A 19,293-nucleotide genomic window follows, 5' to 3' on the forward strand; every position below is an offset into this window, starting at 1 on the left:
GATTTGACATGTAATCTTAAATGTAGCAAAATGCTTTTCTAGCCTATTTCCTTTGCAATTAATACTTTAAAATGTCTGGTTATAAATGTCTGTTTCATTTCTACAAAAGTTCCATAGTAATGTCATAAGTTAGAGAGCTGCACATGCTCCGAACCATTCAGTAGAACGATGATCTGCATGAAAAATTTCCTTCCAGTATGGTGTAACCAGCCATTTGGGCTCAAAGCTTAGTGTTGTAGTTTTCATACCTAAAATGGATTTTTAAAAAGCTAAACTTGTGCCATTTAAAAGTTTGAGTTATAAGCAAACAAAAATTCCACCATTGTAGTATAAAGTTCCAATTCACTCCCACGTGATCCATAAACATGTTAAAACACTAAGGTAAAAACAATGACTGCAGATGCTGGAAATCAGATTCTGAATTAGAGTGGTGCTGGAAAAGCACAGCCGTTCAGACAGCATCCAAGGAGCAGGAAAATCGACATTTCGGGCAAAAGCCCTTCATCAGGAATACAGGCAGAGTGCCTGAAGGGTGGAGAGATAAATGAGAGGAGGGTGGGAGTGGGGAGAAAGTCTCATAGAGTAGTCTGTTTCAGGACATAATCCTCTTGCAAGGATGTCTGCCTTGAAGAAGTTTTTCTCCTCTATCTGCAAGGACCTCAGGGAGTCCCTCTCCCACTGCAACTCCCAGGTCATTTCCTCTGCCCTGCAGCTCTTCAACCATGCCCTGAACCAGACTACTGTATGCTACTTTCTCCCCACCCCCACCCTCGTCTCATTTATCTCTCCACCCTTCAGGCATTCTGCCTGTATTCCTGATGAAGGGCTTTTGCCCGAAACGTCGAGTTTCCTGATCCTTGGATGCTGTCTGAACTGCTGTGCTTTTCCAGCACCACTCTAATCCAGAAAGTAAAAACACTAAGCTGTGTCTTGTGTGCATTTATTTTTAAACACTTAAATGATGCTTGTCTTTCAAATAGAAATTGGATAAAGAAACTGAAGGAAAATAAATGTAGGGCTGGAGGAAAGGTCAAGAGACCTTTCGTGGGCGGCACGGTGGTACACTGGTTAGCACTGCTGCCTCACAGCGCCAGAGACCCGGGTTCAATTCCCGCCTCAGGCGACTGACTGTGTGGAGTTTGCACGTTCTCCCCGTGTATGCGTGGGTTTCCTCCGGGTGCTCCGGTTTCCTCCCACAGTCCAAAGATGTGCAGGTCAGGTGAATTGGCCATGCTAAATTGCCCGTAGTGTTAGGTAAGGGGTAGATGTAGATGTAGATGTAGGGGTATGGGTGGGTTACGCTTCGGCGGGGCGGTGTGGACCTGTTGGGCCGAAGGGCCTGTTTCCACACTGTAAGTAATCTAATCTAAAAAGAAATAGTTCAATTTCCCTTGCATAGGACCAGTATGGACAAAGCAAGCCAAATGGCTTCCTAAAATGTCACCAGTCTATGATTCTAACATGATGTGGCTCTGTAAAATGTACAAGTGTGTGTCTTCATTACAATTAAATCTGTTTAGCGATTCAAGACAATGCCTTCCTCTAATCAGTGAGAGAAATTACTTAGGGTCATAGAGAACTACAGCACACCCTTCGGTCCAACTCATCCATGCCAACTAGGTATCCTAACCAAATCTAGTCCCATTTGCCAGCACTTGGCCCATATCCCTCGAAACCCTTCCAATTCATATACCCATCCAGATGCCTTTTACATGCACCAGCCCCTACATGGAATAGGTTACCCCTTGGGTCTCTCTTATATCTTTCCCCTCTCACCCTAAACCTATACCCTCTAGTGCTGGACTCGCACACCCCAGGGAAAATAATATATCTATTTATCCTATCCATGCCCCTCATGATTTTATAAACCTCTTTAAGGTCACCCCTCAGCCTCTGACGCTCCAGAGAAAACAGCCCCAGCCTAGTCAGCCTCTTCCTATAGCTCAAATCCTTCAACCCTGGCAACATCCTTGTAATTGTTTTCTCAACCCTTTCAAATTTCACAACATGCTTCCGATAGAAAGGAGACCAGAATTGCATACAATATTCCAACAGTGGCCTAACCAATGTCCTGTACAGCTGCAACATGACCTCCCAACTCCTATACTCAGTGCTCTGCCTAATAAAAGAAAGCATACCTTCTTTGTTTCTGTGGGCTTTGTGCAATAGGAAATGAACAGTTCCAATGACATGTAAGGAGTTCAGCAATCAGTGGATGTCAGGTGAGGGTTTAGCAATGACAGACCAGTGTGGTCAAATAGCTTATGGCTGTTGACTATTCACATTCATACCTTAACGTAATCACTAAGAAAAGCAGGAGAAGTTATGATATCAGTGGAACCATAATCCAGTATGAATCATTGCAAGCAAGCATTTAAAATTAAGGGAAAATGTTGAGGATGAGAGTAAATACTGAAAAATTAGTTTGTCATACATTTCTGATCCTTTTGTAGGTATATGATACAGAAGATAGATTTCTTGTACAAAAGAAAACAGGAGAATGTATGCTTTCCTCTGTTAACAACCAACAAATGAAACTACTTTAATGCAATCTTGAAAATATATGATTACAGTGGATGCAATTTGTTTTGTTTGACATGGATTATAAAGAAAAACCTATTTCTTATCCTAACAGTCATTGTCTGATTTTCATTTCTCTAACCCATTCAGTTTAATTTGCAGAAAACAAAATTAGTTCCCTATAGTTTTGGATCATAATGTAAAATACTGTGCAATATTTATAAGACCTGTAAAATGAATTCTTTGTACTCAGGAAAATGACGACAAGCCTGAAGATTGTATTCCAGACCTGCCAGGCAATGAAGAAGCAAGAGATTTCCTGGCACATGCTCCTACCAAAGGACTTTGGATGCCCTTGGGAAAAGAAGTGAAAGTCATGCAGTGTAAGCAGAATCTTATTAATTTGTATATTCACTGTTGAAATGAAACAAAGGAAGTAAATAATTCCATATTTAAATATAATAGAATTGTGGTCAATCAAATTGGAGGTGTTCACCTACAAATTCATGCTTAGTGGTGATTAAACATACCTGTGTAAGCCGATTTACGTATATGTAAACATGTGTCAAAAAAAGTCAAATGAAAAGAGTGAAGAATATGGGAAAAACGTCTCTTTGTGCGCTCTCACTCTTGCTCTTTCTCTTTCTCGTGCTCTCTTCTTTCTCCTCCCCCACCACCCCCCCCACTTCATAAACACTGCATGGAACACAATGCCATACCTTGTCTTAAAAAGACCCACTCATCTGTTGCTGCAGGTGAACTTCTAGTGGTCCAGCCTCTTTGCCAGGGTGATTTTCTTTCACTGCAGGATTGGGCTAGAGATGGGAGAGTTTGCTGGTCAAGCTGTTTTGAATCTTATTACAGAGCTTCTTTGTTGTGGTGGGCACCCTACTCTTTGTTGGAGAGAATGGCTATATTGTTAAACTGTTCAAAAATGTTTGTGTTATGTTTCAAAAATAGTTGATGAGCTGATAGTATAACCTCCCACTCGTTAGCAATTTTGGCTTTGTAGCACATTTACTGTACAAACTTCACATAGTCTCCAATTAACAGTGCTTTAACTTTTTTGCAGGTTTGATTATACCTGGAATTTTTGAATGTCCTTTCACAGAGAAATCTAGATGTCAAATATGGTTTCTCAGTGATTTTTTTGGTGTAGCATGGCCTAACTCCTTGATTGGTTGGTGAGAGATTTGTCAAATGGCATGTATTTGGTTGTTCCAGAGTTACCAGTCCAGAAGTTGGCTTATCTTGGGCATCCTTCTCTTGGATTTATGGTTCTGTTGGCAGGAATGGCTGATAACTTGAAACTTTGATGAAAGCAAAATTATCTAAAGTTGACTCATTAAGAATTGACTGTATAGGTAGTAACACATGAAAATAAAATCTGAAATAGTTAACATAATCAGGTAAGTCATGACATATAGGACAACCCATTTTCCAGCTTCATAAATTGTTTTTGCACTTAACACTTAAGTCAACACCCATTTTCAGCCAACACATTAGCATTCAGCCCCAATTTTTCAATCCACAAAGGCATTTTTATGATTGAAAGCCTGTGACCAGTGGTGCTTGGGACCCTTACTGTTTGTTATATACATTAGTGACTTGGATGTAAATGTAGAAAGTATAGTTAATAAATTTACAAATAGTGTGAAAATTTGTGATGTTGATAATGAGGACAGTGGACTCGGGCTGCAGTCTGATAATTGATCAGCTGCTAAATTGGGCAGAGCAATGGCGGATGAAATTTAATCCTAATAAGTATTAGATATTGCATCTTGGAAGATCTAATAAGGGAAAGACTTACACAATGAATAATAGGTCCCTAGAGAGTAATGAGCAACAAAGGGACCATGGTGTACAATCCATAGATCCCTGAAGAAGACATATAGGATGTATCCAAGGTGCAGAATATTGGATACTTGTGCAGTTTTAATTGCCACACTATTGGAAGGATGTGATTGCACTGGAGAGGGTTTACAAGAGATTCACGAGGATGTTGCCTGGGATAGAAAGTCTGTTGCAAGGAAAGATTGGACAAGCTGCGTTTGTTTTCCTGGAACACAGGACAGTGAAGGAATTCTATAAAGGATGTATGCAAAACTGAATGGCGTAGAGAGGGTAGATGCTGAGAATCTTTTCCCATTGGCAGACTTTTATGTAAGAGAACACCGCATAGTTTTAAGGTGAGGGGTAAGAGGGGATCTGAGCAAAAGTGTTTTTTTCACTCCATGTTTGCTAGAAATATGGAACGGACTGCCTGAAAGGATGGTAGAGGTGGGTATTGTTGCAACTTTTAAGGAGCATGTGGTCACTTAAATCCCAGGGCATAGACTCTGGGGCAAGTGCAAGAAAATGGGATTAGTATAGTTTGATGTTTGTTGGTCAGCATAGATGTGGTGGGACAAAGGGCCTGTTTTCATGCTGCATAAATCTAACCATAGCAGTGTTAAGTGAATCCAATCCAGGTGGTGCAATACAAAACAAGATGTACTTGATAGTATATTTGCTCATAGAATGCAAAGTTGCAGATGTGTCCTAACTACCACTTCCATTTCCCAGTTAATTCTCTCTACTTTTGTTTCAATTACTAAATAAACCAAATAATTAGTCTTGAGATAAAATTCAATCTTCACATTGAAGATACCCTCCATTATGATGTGTGGCTCTACTGCTGTGCTAAATGAAATTGATTTTGAACTGATCAAAACTGAACTCTGTTTTGATCCCCCTGGTGGCATTGTTGGTCATCAGCAGTATTAATAGTCTTTTGAGTCGGGTCTGCCATTTGTCAAAATCAAGATTGATCTAGTTGTAACCTCCACTCCAGTTTCCAATATAATTGTATTCAATCTGTAATACCATACCCTGGCATATCCCCCATTCTACTAATGTAATCAGGGTAAATACTTGTCAGTGAAGAATGCACTTTATTTCCTGTACTAAGCTTTGATGTAGCATCTTATCAAATGCCTTTTGTTAAGCCAGATACAAGCAGTACATCTCTTGGTCCCATTTTTTAACCAGAGCACGTTTTACCTCCTCTGAGAATTCCAATGGATCCGTTGAGCATGAATTTCCTTTCAGAAACCATTTTGACTCTGCCTAATTATCTTGAACTTGGCTAAGTGATCTGCTACAACTTAGTAGTTTTATTTAGCTTAAAATTTAAGTTTTCCTTCATTGGTAGCATTTGGGAATGTTAAAACGTGAGCATTGAAGAATTGCTATCAATTGCTACTTTTACTATTTCTCACTGTTGTTTCCAGGCTGGAGATGCAAAAATTTTGGACACAGAACCGGGGATAGAGAATGTCCCTATTTCATCAGTGGCAATCAGAAATTGGAACAGTTCAGAGTAGTAAGTCAGAAAAAATTTCATTCTTTACTTCTAAAAATTTGTTAAATTATAGGCTAATCAGAAAGTTGAGGGCAAACCTCAGTTTGGGATTCCTGCAAACACTCTGGAATTTTAGTAGCTAGGGCTTTCATTTGGATGGGGAGCCCTCAGTGACAACTATAAAGAAAGTTTTAAATTGTAATAGTAGGTTGATTGGCAGGGTTGGAGAGCGAGGTGAAGAAATCAGAGGGCAGTTTGGGGGCCTCACACTCTGGAGAGGGAAATTCAGAGAGATTGGATCTCTACATGGGGATGAAAGAGGACCATGGTGATGGAGTAGGATCATGGGCAAAAGAGATCAAATGGGAGTCTAATGGAGGAGAATCAAAGTGCTGGTGATGGGGTTGGGATCAGAGTCTGGGCAGGTCATGATGGAATATTGGGGTAGCACTGCCTTGTTAATTAGGGAAAAGACTGAAGATCCTGGGTGGAATTGAGGAAGTGGGCCTTGGTAGAGAGAAGGGAATCTGGACTTGGCAAAAGGACAACAGAGGAATTTCTTGGGAGCAGTGCCTGGGTTGTGAAGGTTCCTTTTGGCAGGCAAATTGAACACATCAACAGTACAATATATGAATAGTGTGCTTCGTTGTCACAGGCTCTGTTTTTCAGATTATATCATAAAATGAGACCTTATCTCCAAGTTTAAATTGATACATGACATTCCATAATACTTGCCCTGCTCTTTGAATAATTTATTTGGTTTTGTACCAACATTAATTTCTATGCCCTCATCCTTTCGAAGTTGCCAAGTTACACAAAAATCTCAAAACTTGAATAATTAATACTGTAACACTTTAGAGCAGAATGGCAATGAATTGCGCAGAGATTTTATCATATTCAAAGTTGCAGCCCACCTCATTTAAGAATGTTATTTTTCATGTATTTCCAACCTCAACACCTGATTGATGGCAAGTTTTTATCAGAAAATAGATTTGAAATATTTTAACTGCCATCTTAACTGGTCTAGCTTACAGCCACAGCAATGTGGTTGACACTTATCTACCCTCTTTGCAATCAGGGGTGCCTAATAAATACTGGCTTAGCAAGTGACACTCGCATCCTGCAAGAGAATAAAAGAAATTCACCTGCATCTACCCAAACTCATCTGCATATTTAATTTTAAATTCCCTTGGTTTCAAATTTTCGGCACATTAGTTTCGTTTACTGTTTTTGAAAACTGTCCAATTCGAGCTAACGTTTCCTAAAACCAAGTTTTTTTTTGTCGTGCTACTGGTATTGTTCATACTTATTATAGGATAAACTGAGCCACGTCAGGTTTAACCTCATTTAATACCATCAACATTACATTGATTAGCATGTAAAATATGAGATATAATAGCAAGAGAGAGAATTTTACCATGTGCTTTTAACTTCTCAATCAGAAGTTCTGCCCACATCAGTACTTGAACACACCAACAGTACAATATATGAATAGTGTGCTTCGTTGTCACAGGCTCTGTTTTTCAGATGATATCATAAACTGAGATCTTGCCTGCAAGTTAAAATTGATATTCCATAATACTTGCCCTGCTCTTTGAATAATTTATTTGGTTTTGTACCAACATTAATTTCTCAATCTTTGTTATAAAAACTAGATCAATATATCAGTTACTTAACTTGCTGTTTGTGTGATCGTACATCAGCTAATTCATGCACTGTATTTGCCTATTTAAAAACAATTTCAAAAGTAATTAATTGCTGGTGATGCATTTTGCAGTTCTGAGAAGATGAAAGATCTGCAGCATCTCTGAAGCTGTACATCCTCTGCCAGTCAAAGAGATCAAAACTGTCATCCTGTCTGTACTATGCTTCCAGCAGCTGTTAAGACAATTCAGATTCCAGAATGAAATCTGGTTTGTCAGGTCCTAATGTTTTTTTTAGTTAGTTACTGAACACATTCACGAGTACACTTTTAACACAAAATAAAAGAAATTCTATTTCATTTAAAAAAGTCTGGAAATATTCCATTACAGGCATCGGGGAAATATTTAATTTTGCCTTTAATATGCCGACCAACATTCAAGCATCATTGAAGAGTCATTATTATCTTCACATAAAGTTTCCTGTTGAGACTCAGGCTAGGACACCTGCAACAAACACCAGTGATAACAGATTTGTCAGTGTCCCCACAGAGGATAGGTTCAAGCTTTATATGTAAACATTTTATCAAATTGGAACCTGAAAGCAAACAGAAATAGATGCAACAAATCAATTGTCAGGAATGTAATAGGTAGAAATTATGAATAAATTATTGAGTGCAGGTTGAATGATCTGAAATCAGATTGCATTGAACATCTTGAGTGAGAAAAACTGTTGAATGATATATAAAATGAGACCTGTCATATTAATTAGTCTTGTTCTCAGGCCGACATGTGCCCTTGATCCTCTGTGCTGTTCCAGTGAAGCTCAACATAAGTTTGAGGATCAGCACCCAGCTGTTAATTGAGTATGAGTTCAACATTTTCTGACCTCCAGCATCTCAATGTTTGTTTCCGTTTCCTTGTGTGTTTTAGTTTTTCTCTTCCAACAGCAGCAAACTGCTCAAGGTATGTCATAGAATCCCTACGGTTTGGAAACAGGTCATTCGGCCCAACAAGTCCACACCGACTCTCCAAAGAGCATCCCTCCCAGACTCAGCCCCTTAACCTATCCCTATAACCCTGCATTTACCATTGTTAATCCACCTAACCTACACATCCCTGGGCACTATGGGCAATTTAGCATGGCCAGTCCACCTTCTATTCTCCCCCCGTCTATCGGAAGGAAGTTGTGAAATTTGAAGGTGTTCAGAAAAGATTTACTAAGGATGTTGCCAGGGTTGGAAGATTTGAGCTGTAGGGACAGGCTGAATAGGGTGGGGCTGTTTTCCCTGGAATGCCGGAGGCTGAGGGGTGACCTTACAGAGATTTATAAAATCATGAGGGGCATGGATAGGATAAATAGACCAGGTCTTTTCCCTGGGTTGGGGGAGTCCAAGGGTGAGAGGGGAAAAATATAAAAGGGACCTGAGTGGCAACTTTTTCACACAGAAGGTAGTACGTGTATGGAACAAGCTGCCAAAGGAAGTGGTGGAGGCTGGTACAATATTTAAAATGCGTCTGGATGGGTATATGAACAAGGAAGGGTTTAGAGGCTTATGGGACTAGATTAGGTTAAGATATCTGGTTGGCATGGACAAGTTGGACTGAAGGGTCTGTTTCTGACTCCAGTGCCTTTCTTTGTTTTTTCTCTTGCCCCATTGCCATTTCCTTCAGCATTGTTTTCATTTGAGTTTTACTGTCTTTCACCTGTTTAAGACCTTCCTTTACCCTTACCTTACCCACTACTTGTTAAAAACCTATTATTATCTCTAACTTTTCCCAACAAAAAGTCTGATGCAACACAAGTTCTGTTTCTTTCTTCTGTGCTGCCTAATCTACTGAGTATTTCCAAACTTTTCTGTTTTTATTTGGTGTTGTACTTTGTTTTAAGATGCCCAGTGAAGCACCTTGGAATATTTCATTCAAAGCTTAATGAGTTGGGAATTATTGATTCCAGTTGACATTGGAAGACTTTCATCAGTTGGGAACAGTTAGTACTGGTAACATTCTGATTTACTTTTACTGTTTGGAAATAATTATCACTGGTGGCTGGGTTTCCACAATGAGATTTTAAGCTTTATTGACATTGGGAAAGTCATCTCATGAAAAGAGAAATACATTGGATAAGTCCTGAATAGTGCAGGCTGCTTGGAAGGAATTAAAGGAAACACGTCTAAGTGAATGTTAATGGAAAAACAAAATAAACATCTGAATAAACACCTCAATTGATAAATGTATAAAGTAAACAATAAATTAATGCTCATTTAAATTAAACACTTCCTTCACAACATTTAGATACAATTCATCTCCAGAAGAGATTGATTTTTGTTCAGATCTTGTGTTAATATCGGAGATGTGGATGTTCTTTACATGTTTTGGCACATTGTCTGCACCTAGACACTTGAATGAGGCATGTTGGAGGGTAGAGAGAAGAAAATAATTAAGCAAGATTCCACTCAATTTGTCTAGCAAAGCAAAAAGATGTTGCAATAAAATTACAGGATAATCTCAAGACTAAGTATATCAGTGAAACAGCGGCAAGCTGTCTTTTAAATTAACTTATATCCTTGCATAATTTCTCAAATAATTTATGTTGTCGCCCAACTCAGAAGTACAAAGTTAAAAATCACACAACATCCGGTTATAGTCCAATAGGTTTAATTGGAAGCACACTAGCTTTCAGAGTGTCGCTCCTTCTTCAGGTGATAGTGGAGGGCTCAGTCCTAACACACAGAATTTATGGCAAAAATTTACAGTTTGATGTAACTGAAATTATACGTTGAAAAATTGATTGTCTATTAAGTCTTTCATGTTTGAATACCATGATAGTTTCACTTCTTTCATGTGTAAATCACAAAACCTTTTTTTAAAAAAGTTGCATTCTCAGGTTAGCTGTTAACAATGGTGATAGCTAGACAACATGTTGAAGGTGTTAGCCCCCGTGTTCTCTGTCTATGCCATGATGTTTAGATTAGAATCAATCTAAAAAGTGAGATAACAGAGTTTTACATGAATTCATGCAGTTTTTGAGCAAAGTACAAATTCACCCCACAAAATATGTGTGCATGTGAGTCTTTGTCTGTCTGTGTTGGGGGTTGCGAGTGTGAGAATGTGTATGTGTGTGTGTGTGTGTGTGTAGTGAATGTAGAGTGTCTTAGGTCTGTGAGGGAGTGCATTTGTGAGTGTGGGAGTGTGTGTGTCTGTAAGGGTGTGAGTGTGGGAGTATGTGTGTCTGTAAGGGTGTGCGTGGGTGTCTGTGTATATGTGTGTCCGTGTGTATGTGTGTATAGGAGTGCGTGGGTGTGTGTGGGTATAGTGCAATGGTGGTCACCTGTAAAGTGACATGAACCCAAGGTCCCAGTTGAGGCCCTCCCTATGGGTACCAAACTTAGCTATCAGCCTCTGCTCGGCCACTTTCCTCTGCTGCCTGTCCCGAAGTCCGCCTTGGAGGATCGTCACCCAAAGGTCCAAGGTCGAACGTCCTGGGCCACTGAAGTGTTCCCCAACTGGGAGGGAACACTCTTGTCTGTTGATTGTTGTGCAGTGCCCATTCATCCGTTGTCATAGCCTTTGCTCAGTTTCCCCAATGTACCATGCCTCAGGGCATCCTTGCCTGCAACGTATAAGATAGACAATGTTGGCTGAATCATGAGACCCATGTGACCTTGGGTTCATGTCACATTACAGATGTCCACCATTGCACTATACACACACGCAGACACTCCTACACACACACACATACATGCACTCCAATACACATGGACACACATATACACAGATGCGCACGCAGACACCCACGCACACCCTTACAGACACACACACTCCCACACTCTCACATGCACCCCCCTCACACACTTAAGACACTCTACATTCACTACACACATACACATACTCACACTTTCAACCCCCAACCCACACACACAACAGACAAAGACTCACATGCACACATGTATTTGTGGGGTGAATTTGTACTTGCAGGGTTACATCGTACTTTGCTCAAAAACTGCATGAATTCATGTAAAACTCCGTTATCCCACTTTTTAGATTAGAATCAATCTAAACATCATGGCATAGACAGAGAACACGGGGGCTAACACCTTCAGCATATTGTCTAGCTATCACTATTGTTTACAGCTAACCTGAGAATGCAACTTTTTAAAAAAAAACGTTTTGTGATTTCCACATGAAAGAAGTGAAACTATCATGGTATTCAAACAGGTGAAAGACTTAACAGACAATCAATTTTTCAATGTATAATTTCAGTTACATCAAACTGTAAATTTTTGCTATAAATTCTGTGTGTTAAGATTGAGCCCTCCACTATCCCTGATGAAGGAGCGATGCTCTGAAAGCTAGTGTGCTTCCAATTAAACCTGTTGGACTATAACCTGGTGTTGTGAGATTTTGAACTTTGTACACCTCAGTCCAACACCGGCATCTCCAAATCACAACTCAGTAGTAGTGTGCTGGAAATCCAGCCCCATTTCTCGAGTTGTAACAGTGTGAAAATTTTGATTAAACATCCAACTTTCCCAATTTTACCTGTCTAATTCAGATTAGAAAACTTTTTGTGCAGTTTCTTTTAATTAAAACTAAAAGAACTATTTATTGTCACCAAACGTTTTAATGAATGGAATGACAGAGACTGAATTGCTGGCTTATAACTCAAACATGAACTCTACAAGTGTTTCAAAATTCCCATGTACAAACACACACAAGACAAGATTATTAGGGTGGCAAAAAAAAGCAACAGAATCACTGTTCAATAGCAACAATCCAAACCTCAGTAGTTGAGTTGTTTCCTTTCAATTTCTTTGCTTCCTCTCAGTTTTTTTGATTATGAGATCTTGTTCACCGATGCTGTCTTTAATTTACTGCTTCAGAATTGCTCCTTTTGGTGTCTCTGAAGGTGGTTTTCCATCTTTTCCTTTCCAGCAAGCAAATTGCAAAAAACACAATTTACAGGGAAATGACGAGTGAGAACAACTACCTGGAGATTTTCTATTACTTCACACTGGAGAGAGAAAGATTGACTTGTTTTCTTTTTGGAAGCTCGATATTTCTGCTTTATTGTTTACATACATGGTTTGCAGCCACTTACCCAGGAACCAGTCAATTAGTTGTTACTAGGCCGAGACCTCCTGAATCTACAACTCTCAATTTTTTAAAAAATCAAAGAACTGTCTCTGTCCTCTAAGCAGAACTGCCCTGAACACATGTGCGTGTGCACACACACACCCCCATCCCAACCCACGCCCACAACACGATGCTGATGTGCCAAACGTCCCTCATTGCTAAAAGAAGGCAACATTATAGATACAACTCTGAATGTGCTCCTGTAACGTTTTTTAAAAATTACGTTTTCCACAGTGTCTGTGGCTTAAAGCGTTATTTCTCCCTTTTTTTTCTCTCTCATACCCCCTCCCCTTTCATTCTTCTCTGCTCCCCCCACCTTCATCACTCTTAATCAATACTTCTCCACAAGACTGCAAAAAAAACAAAAATAATTCTAACACGACCACAGATTATCTTTCAGATCTTGAATCGCAATTGTAGACAGAAATCTCTCCTACCCTCTTTACCCCACTCCTAGCCCAGTCTTTCCCTTGGTCTGGTTGTGGCTGGTTTTATCACACTTTGACTTTAATTGACTGCCTCTGCCTCTGCCATTCACATGAATTGGCAATCAGCTCACAGGGATGCGACGTCAGATTTCAAGTTGGGGATGATGGGAACAGGAACCTTTCAAGGATGGCATGGTGGTTCAGTGGTTAGCACTGCTGTCTCACAGAGCCAGGGATCCAGGTTCGATTTCGATCTGTGTGGAGTTTGCACATTCTCCCTGTGTCTGTGTGGATTTCCTCCAGGTGCTCTGGTTTCCTCCTACAGTCCAAAGTTGTGCAGGTTAGGTGAATTGGCTGTACTAAATTGCCCATAGTATTCAGGGATTTGTAGGTTAGGTGCATTATTCAGGGGTAGATATAGGGCAGGGGGAATGGATCTGGGTGGGTTACTCTTTGGAGGGTTGGTGTGGATTTGTTGAGCCAAATGGTCTTTTTCCACACTGTAGAGATTTTAGTTAGCCATACGGGCTGTTGGATTGGGAACCAATAGGGAAGAGAAATTTCTGTAGCTGGCACCTTCTTTGTTTCACCTAGTTTTTAAAAAGCTAGTCCCTAGAATAAATCCCATAAGCAGTGATTGCTGTCCTGAATCTCTGTGCCTGTCCCCCCTCCAAGCCTTGCTACATCTCCAGGTTTTTGTAATGCTCTGGCCTTCACTTACAGTGGCATCTGGTTCTTACAAATGTACTTACAACCTTTCCCCATGACTATCATTGTCTTGTTCTGCTCCTGGACTCTTTTGGCCCTGCTCCCCAGAAACTCTTTCCAGGCTCCCTGCCCTGTCAGCCTATTACCTTGCCTCCACCAGTCTGCCCACTTGCCTGGCTCTGACACCATTTCCCGGTACTGCATGAGTGAGGATTAGGAGCCGAGTAAGATTGAGAATGTGCACTAGCTGACCGATAGAGTGAAAGTACAGTCATTCTTCCCTATCTGCAAGGGTTTCATTCCTGCAAATGGAGAAATTCACAAGTGCAGAGCTTGTTTCATAATAGGTTAAAAATTGCAGATACACAATTTTTGGCCATGGATGTTGATCTTTGTTGTTACTTTTTTGGTGTGGATAGGCGAATTTGCAATATGTGATGAGACAGATACAACAGATTTACTGTAATCCAGTCCCGAGTTTACAATTCCTGTCTTTGGTAAATCGCAAAATTTTCATAGCAAAGGTCTGCTGAAATATTCAAGCATAAAGTTGGATTTACTGTTTCTTCTAGTTGCTCCTGGTACAAACTGATTTTTCAACTTTTTTTTTCACTTTGTGGATAGCAGGCCATCTGTCATAAACAGAGTCAGACAGCATGGAAACAAAACCTTCAGTCCAACCTGTCCACACTGAACAGACATCCCAATCTGACCTAGTCCTATTTGGCCCATAACCCTTTAAATGCTTCCTGTTCACATACCCATCCAATTGCCTTTTAAATGTTGTAATTGTACCCAACTCCACCACTTCCTTTGGCAGCTCGTTCCATACATGCACCACCCTCTGAATGAAAACGTTATCTCTCAGGTCTGTTTAAATCTTTCTCCTCTCACCTTAAACTTATGCCCTTTACTTTTGGACTCCCCCATCCTAGGAAGAAGACTTTGACTATTCACCCTATTCATGCCCCTCATTATTTTATAATGTTGATAAGGTCACCCCCTCAGCCTCCGACTGTCCAGAGAAAAAATCCCAGCCTATTCAGCCTCTCCCTATAACTCAAATCCTCCAGTCCTGGCAACATTTCTGTAAATCTTGCACTCTTTCAAGTTTAGTAGCCTCTTTCTGATAGAAGGCCTGGGAGTGTTTGATGGGGGACAGTGCTGAAGGAATTTTATCCTGTATCTAGTCCCATGCCATTTGGGTCCTGGGAATTTTTGATGGGGGGGGGGGACAGTTTGGTAGGGGAGGGTGGAGGTATATTTACCTTCTGTTTAAAAGAGTAAAGTGGTATTCTGTAGTTTACTACCCACCTCAAACCTTTCCCCTGCCCCTACCCACTCCTTGTCTCCCTATCCAATAGTTGGGTGTGTGTAGGTGCTACTTTAAGAGTGGCACACCCTTTTTGTTTTGTTACTCAAAGGCATTGGATAACTCTAAGTTGAAGGATGGTATTTAAATGGATTTCCAAAAGGCTTTTGAAGTTACATACAAAAGACTGTGAGCTAAGGTGGAAGTCCATGGAATTGAGGATAAATTACTGACATGGATAGGAAATTAGGCAAAAGTGAGGACTGCAGATGCTGGAAACCAGAGTTTAGATCAGAGTGGTACTGGAAAAGCACAGCAGGTCAGGCAGCATCTCTGGAGCAAGAAAATCGACGTTTCTGGCAAAAGCCCTTCATCTGGAATAGAGGCAGGGAGCCTCCAGGGTGAAGAGATAAATGGGGGGAAGGGGTGGGGGCGTGGGGCTGGGGAGAAGGTAGCAAAGAATACAGTAGGTAAATGGGAGTGGGGATGGAGGTGATAAGTCAGAGGGGAGGTTAGAGCGGATAGGTGGGAAGGGAGATTGGCAGGTAGGACAGGTCATGAGGACAGTGCTGAGCTGGAAGGTTGGAACTGAGGTGAGGTGGGGCGGGAGGGGAAATGAGAAAACTGGTGAAGTCCACATTGATACCCTGGGGTTGAAGTGTTCTGAGACGGAAGATGAGGCATTCTTCCTCCAGGCGTCAGGTGGTGAGGGAGTGGCAGTGGAGGAGGCCCAGGACCTGCATGTCTTCTGCAGAGTGGGAGGGGGAGTTGAAATGTTGGGCCACGGGCGGTGGGGTTGATTGGTGCAGATGTTCCCTGAAGCCCTCTGCGAGGAGACGTCCAGTCTCCCCAATGTAGAGGAGACTGCATCGGGAGTAACGGATACAATACATTGGTGGGTGTGCAGGTGAAACCTTGATGGATGTGGAAGGCTCCTTGGATGGTAGTGAGGGAGGAGATGTGGATGCAGGTTTTGCAGTTCCTGTGGTGGCAGGGGAGGGTGCCAGGACAGGAGATGGGTTGTTGGGTGTTGTGGACCTGACCAGGTAGTCAAAGAGGGAATGGTCTTTGCGGAAAGAGGTGGGGAGGGAAATATATCTCTCGTGGTGGGGTCCGTTTGGAGGTGGCGGAAATGTTGGCAGATGATGCGGTTAATGTGAAGGTTGGTAGGGTGGAAAGTGAGGACCGGGGGGTTCTGTCCTTGTTATGGTTGGAGGGGTGGGGTTAGAGGGCGGAGGTGCGGGATGTGGATGAGGTGCGTTGGAGGGCATCTTTAACCACGTGGGAAGAGAAATTGCAATCTCTGAAGAAGGAGGCCATCTGGTGTGTTCTGTGGTGGAACTGGCCGTCCTGGGAGCAGATATAACAAAGGTGGAGGAATTGGGAATACGGGATGGCATTTTTGCAGGAGGTAGGGTGGGAAGAGGTGTGGGATAAACTATTTCCATTGGTTGAAATTGTTTGTTCGAGTGGCAAGAAACAGAGTTGAAATAATGGATAAGTACTCAAATTGGCAGTACGTGACATAGTGGTGTCCTGCAAGAATCTGTGTTGGGACCTCATGCATCCACAATATTCATTAATGACTTGGATAAAGTCATAAAAAGTCAAATATCCAAATTTACTGACAACAAACAAGACTGGTTAGCATTGTAGATAATGTTGACAACAGTGTAAAATTACAACAGGATATTGATGATTAGGTAAATAGGCAAAGCTGTGGTAGATTGGTTTTAATATAAACAAGTATGAGGTTATCTATTTCAGACTAATAAACAATAGATCAGAGTATTTTTAGAAGGTACAGAGCTAAATACATGGATATCCAACAAGAGTGGTGGGTTCAGGTGCAAAGGTCTTGAAAATGCCACAAACAAGTGCAGAAAATAGTCAAGAAGGCTAATGGAGTGCAGGCCTTCATGTCTATAGGACTGGAGTATAGGGATGCAGATGTTACACTACACCTGTACACCTTGGTTAGATCCTACTTAGTTAGATCCTATGAGCATTTCTGAGCACCCACAACTTATGAAGGATGTTTTGGCCCACAGGGTTTATGAGGATGCTACCTGGACTTTGGGGGTTAAATTATGACAAGAAATCAGACCGATTATCCCTTAATGCTGTAGAATTTAGAAAGCTGAGGGAGTGATAGAGGTTAGAAAAGATGTTTTCAGAATACTATCTGGGAAAGACAGAGTGGATGAAGATAAACTATTTCCATTGGTTGAAGATTTAAGAACTGGGGGCATAAGTCTACGAATTAAGGCCGGGTCTTTCAGGAGAGATGTTAGGAAGCACTGCTACATGCAGCGAATAGTGGAGGTTTGGAATTCTCTTCTTAACTGGCAATCGGTGCTTACTCAGTTGTTAAATTTAAATCAGAGATAGACAAGTTTTTACTGTGCAGAGGTGTCAAGGGATATGTGCCTAAGGCAAGCAAATGGAGTTAGGCCACATATCAGCTAAGATTTTATTGAATGGTAGAGCAGGCTCACTCCTATTCCCATGTTTCTATGCCAGTCACAATTTCCTTTGGGGTTCTCTGTCATCAAATTTCTCCAGTCATTCATCTTATCAAGGACCTTTTTATTAATGTTGACCAACTTACTTCATGACGGTGATCTTTGGTTCAAGTCGCGTGACAAGTGACCCCACCACACTGTCTATATCTGTAAAATCTTCCTTACTGTTCTGTTTTGACAGCATCACCTTGATAAATTGTTATGACTTCTCTACCTTTATTAGTTTGTGCAGTTTTGGATTACTTTTTTCTCGCTCAGATAAACGTTCCTTCTCTCTCTCTCTCTCTCACACACACACACACACACACACACACACACACACACACACACACTCCCGATCCGTCTCAAATGCAAGTTCTGTCTCTCTCGCGTACACGCTCTGCCTACCTTTTACTGATGTGCTCGCTGTACCTCTCCCTCTCACCCGCATCCTGATTCTCCCTCTGGCCCGCATACTCGCCCCCGCTCTCTCCCTGCTCCACATGATCCCGCTTGCCCTCTCCCTGCCCCGTGCGATCCCCCTCACCCACACGCTTGCCCTCGTTCTCCCCCTCACCCACGTCCCTGCACTCGCTCACCACGCACCCGCCCCTGCCCTTGCCCTCTCACATTCTGTCTCGCACACACACTCATACACGTCAATCAGTGGGGTGAATCGTTTCAACCAAGATGTTTATTTGCAGATACATTCTATTTTATTTGAAAAAACACACAATTTCTAGTCACAAATAGTCAGTGAGGCCTTTTATAAAGTCCTGCTTTTGGAACAAGACCATCTGATTTAAAACTTGGAGACAGGTTCTGAACAAGGCCTCACATCTACAATTCAGTGTCTGACCTAAAATGTCATCTTTGGTATCTCTGCCTGATGGAAGTTTGGAAAGTTAGACAGACATTGAGTCAATCTTTAATTATCTCGGGGCAGTGACTTGAAACACTTACTAAACTTGCATCTTAATCAATTGAAGGTTGCATCTCCTTTCTAACAGAGTTCTCCATCAGCCATTTTAGGTTTCTTCTCTGCAGTTACACCAGTTGTATGGTCTCTTTTCCTGTAAACTCTGTGTCGGTGTGCCCTCTCTCACAGCACATGATGAAGGAGCGTTGCTCCGACAGCTCGTGATTTCACATAAACCTGTTGGACTATAACCTGGTGTTGTGTGATTTTTGATTTTGTCCACCCCAATCCTACACCGGCTCCTCCACATTATTTCTGAAATCCTGTTAGACCGGACTTTTTCATTTTGAATGAAAAGTCATGTGAAACACTTTTTTTTCTCCACAGATGCTGTCCAATCTGACTATTTCCAACATTTTCTGTTTTTGTTTTGATAATAAACATAATTCTTCCCAAAAGTACTGTAGAACATTTCATTACACTATATTAGGATGAGGTACATCCCATTCCTCCGCAGAAGGCAACATACCTTGAATTTAAAAAGGAAGTGACGTCGCCAAGCATAATAATTAAACATATTTGCCTCAATATCAGAAACAAGTCATCCAGCTTCCTTGAGTAACAAAATAACAATAACTAGGTTATTGCAAACAAAATGTAAAGATTAGTAGCAAAGGTTTACACTGCACACATATGTAAACTATCACTCTTGAAAATTAACATATACACAATCTTCAATTCTGAAAAAAACTGCTTAAAACTTTGCAGTGTTATTTTAAAAGG

The 19,293-nt window shown here is 41.2% G+C and overlaps 1 protein-coding gene across 1 annotated transcript in view; it reads left to right on the forward strand.

Moving 5' to 3' along the window:
- The window catches only part of rp9 (RP9 pre-mRNA splicing factor), a 29,599-nt gene that overhangs the window by 4,091 nt on the left and 6,215 nt on the right, over window positions 1–19,293 (forward strand). Inside the window, exons 3-4 of the mRNA XM_072560710.1 lie at window positions 2,774–2,903; window positions 5,793–5,884. Coding sequence (XP_072416811.1) covers window positions 2,774–2,903; window positions 5,793–5,884 — 222 coding nt within the window. The remainder of the gene's footprint in view (window positions 1–2,773; window positions 2,904–5,792; window positions 5,885–19,293) is intronic.

Source organism: Chiloscyllium punctatum, chromosome 41, assembly GCF_047496795.1.
Source record: "Chiloscyllium punctatum isolate Juve2018m chromosome 41, sChiPun1.3, whole genome shotgun sequence".
Taxonomy (NCBI): Eukaryota; Metazoa; Chordata; class Chondrichthyes; order Orectolobiformes; family Hemiscylliidae; genus Chiloscyllium; species Chiloscyllium punctatum.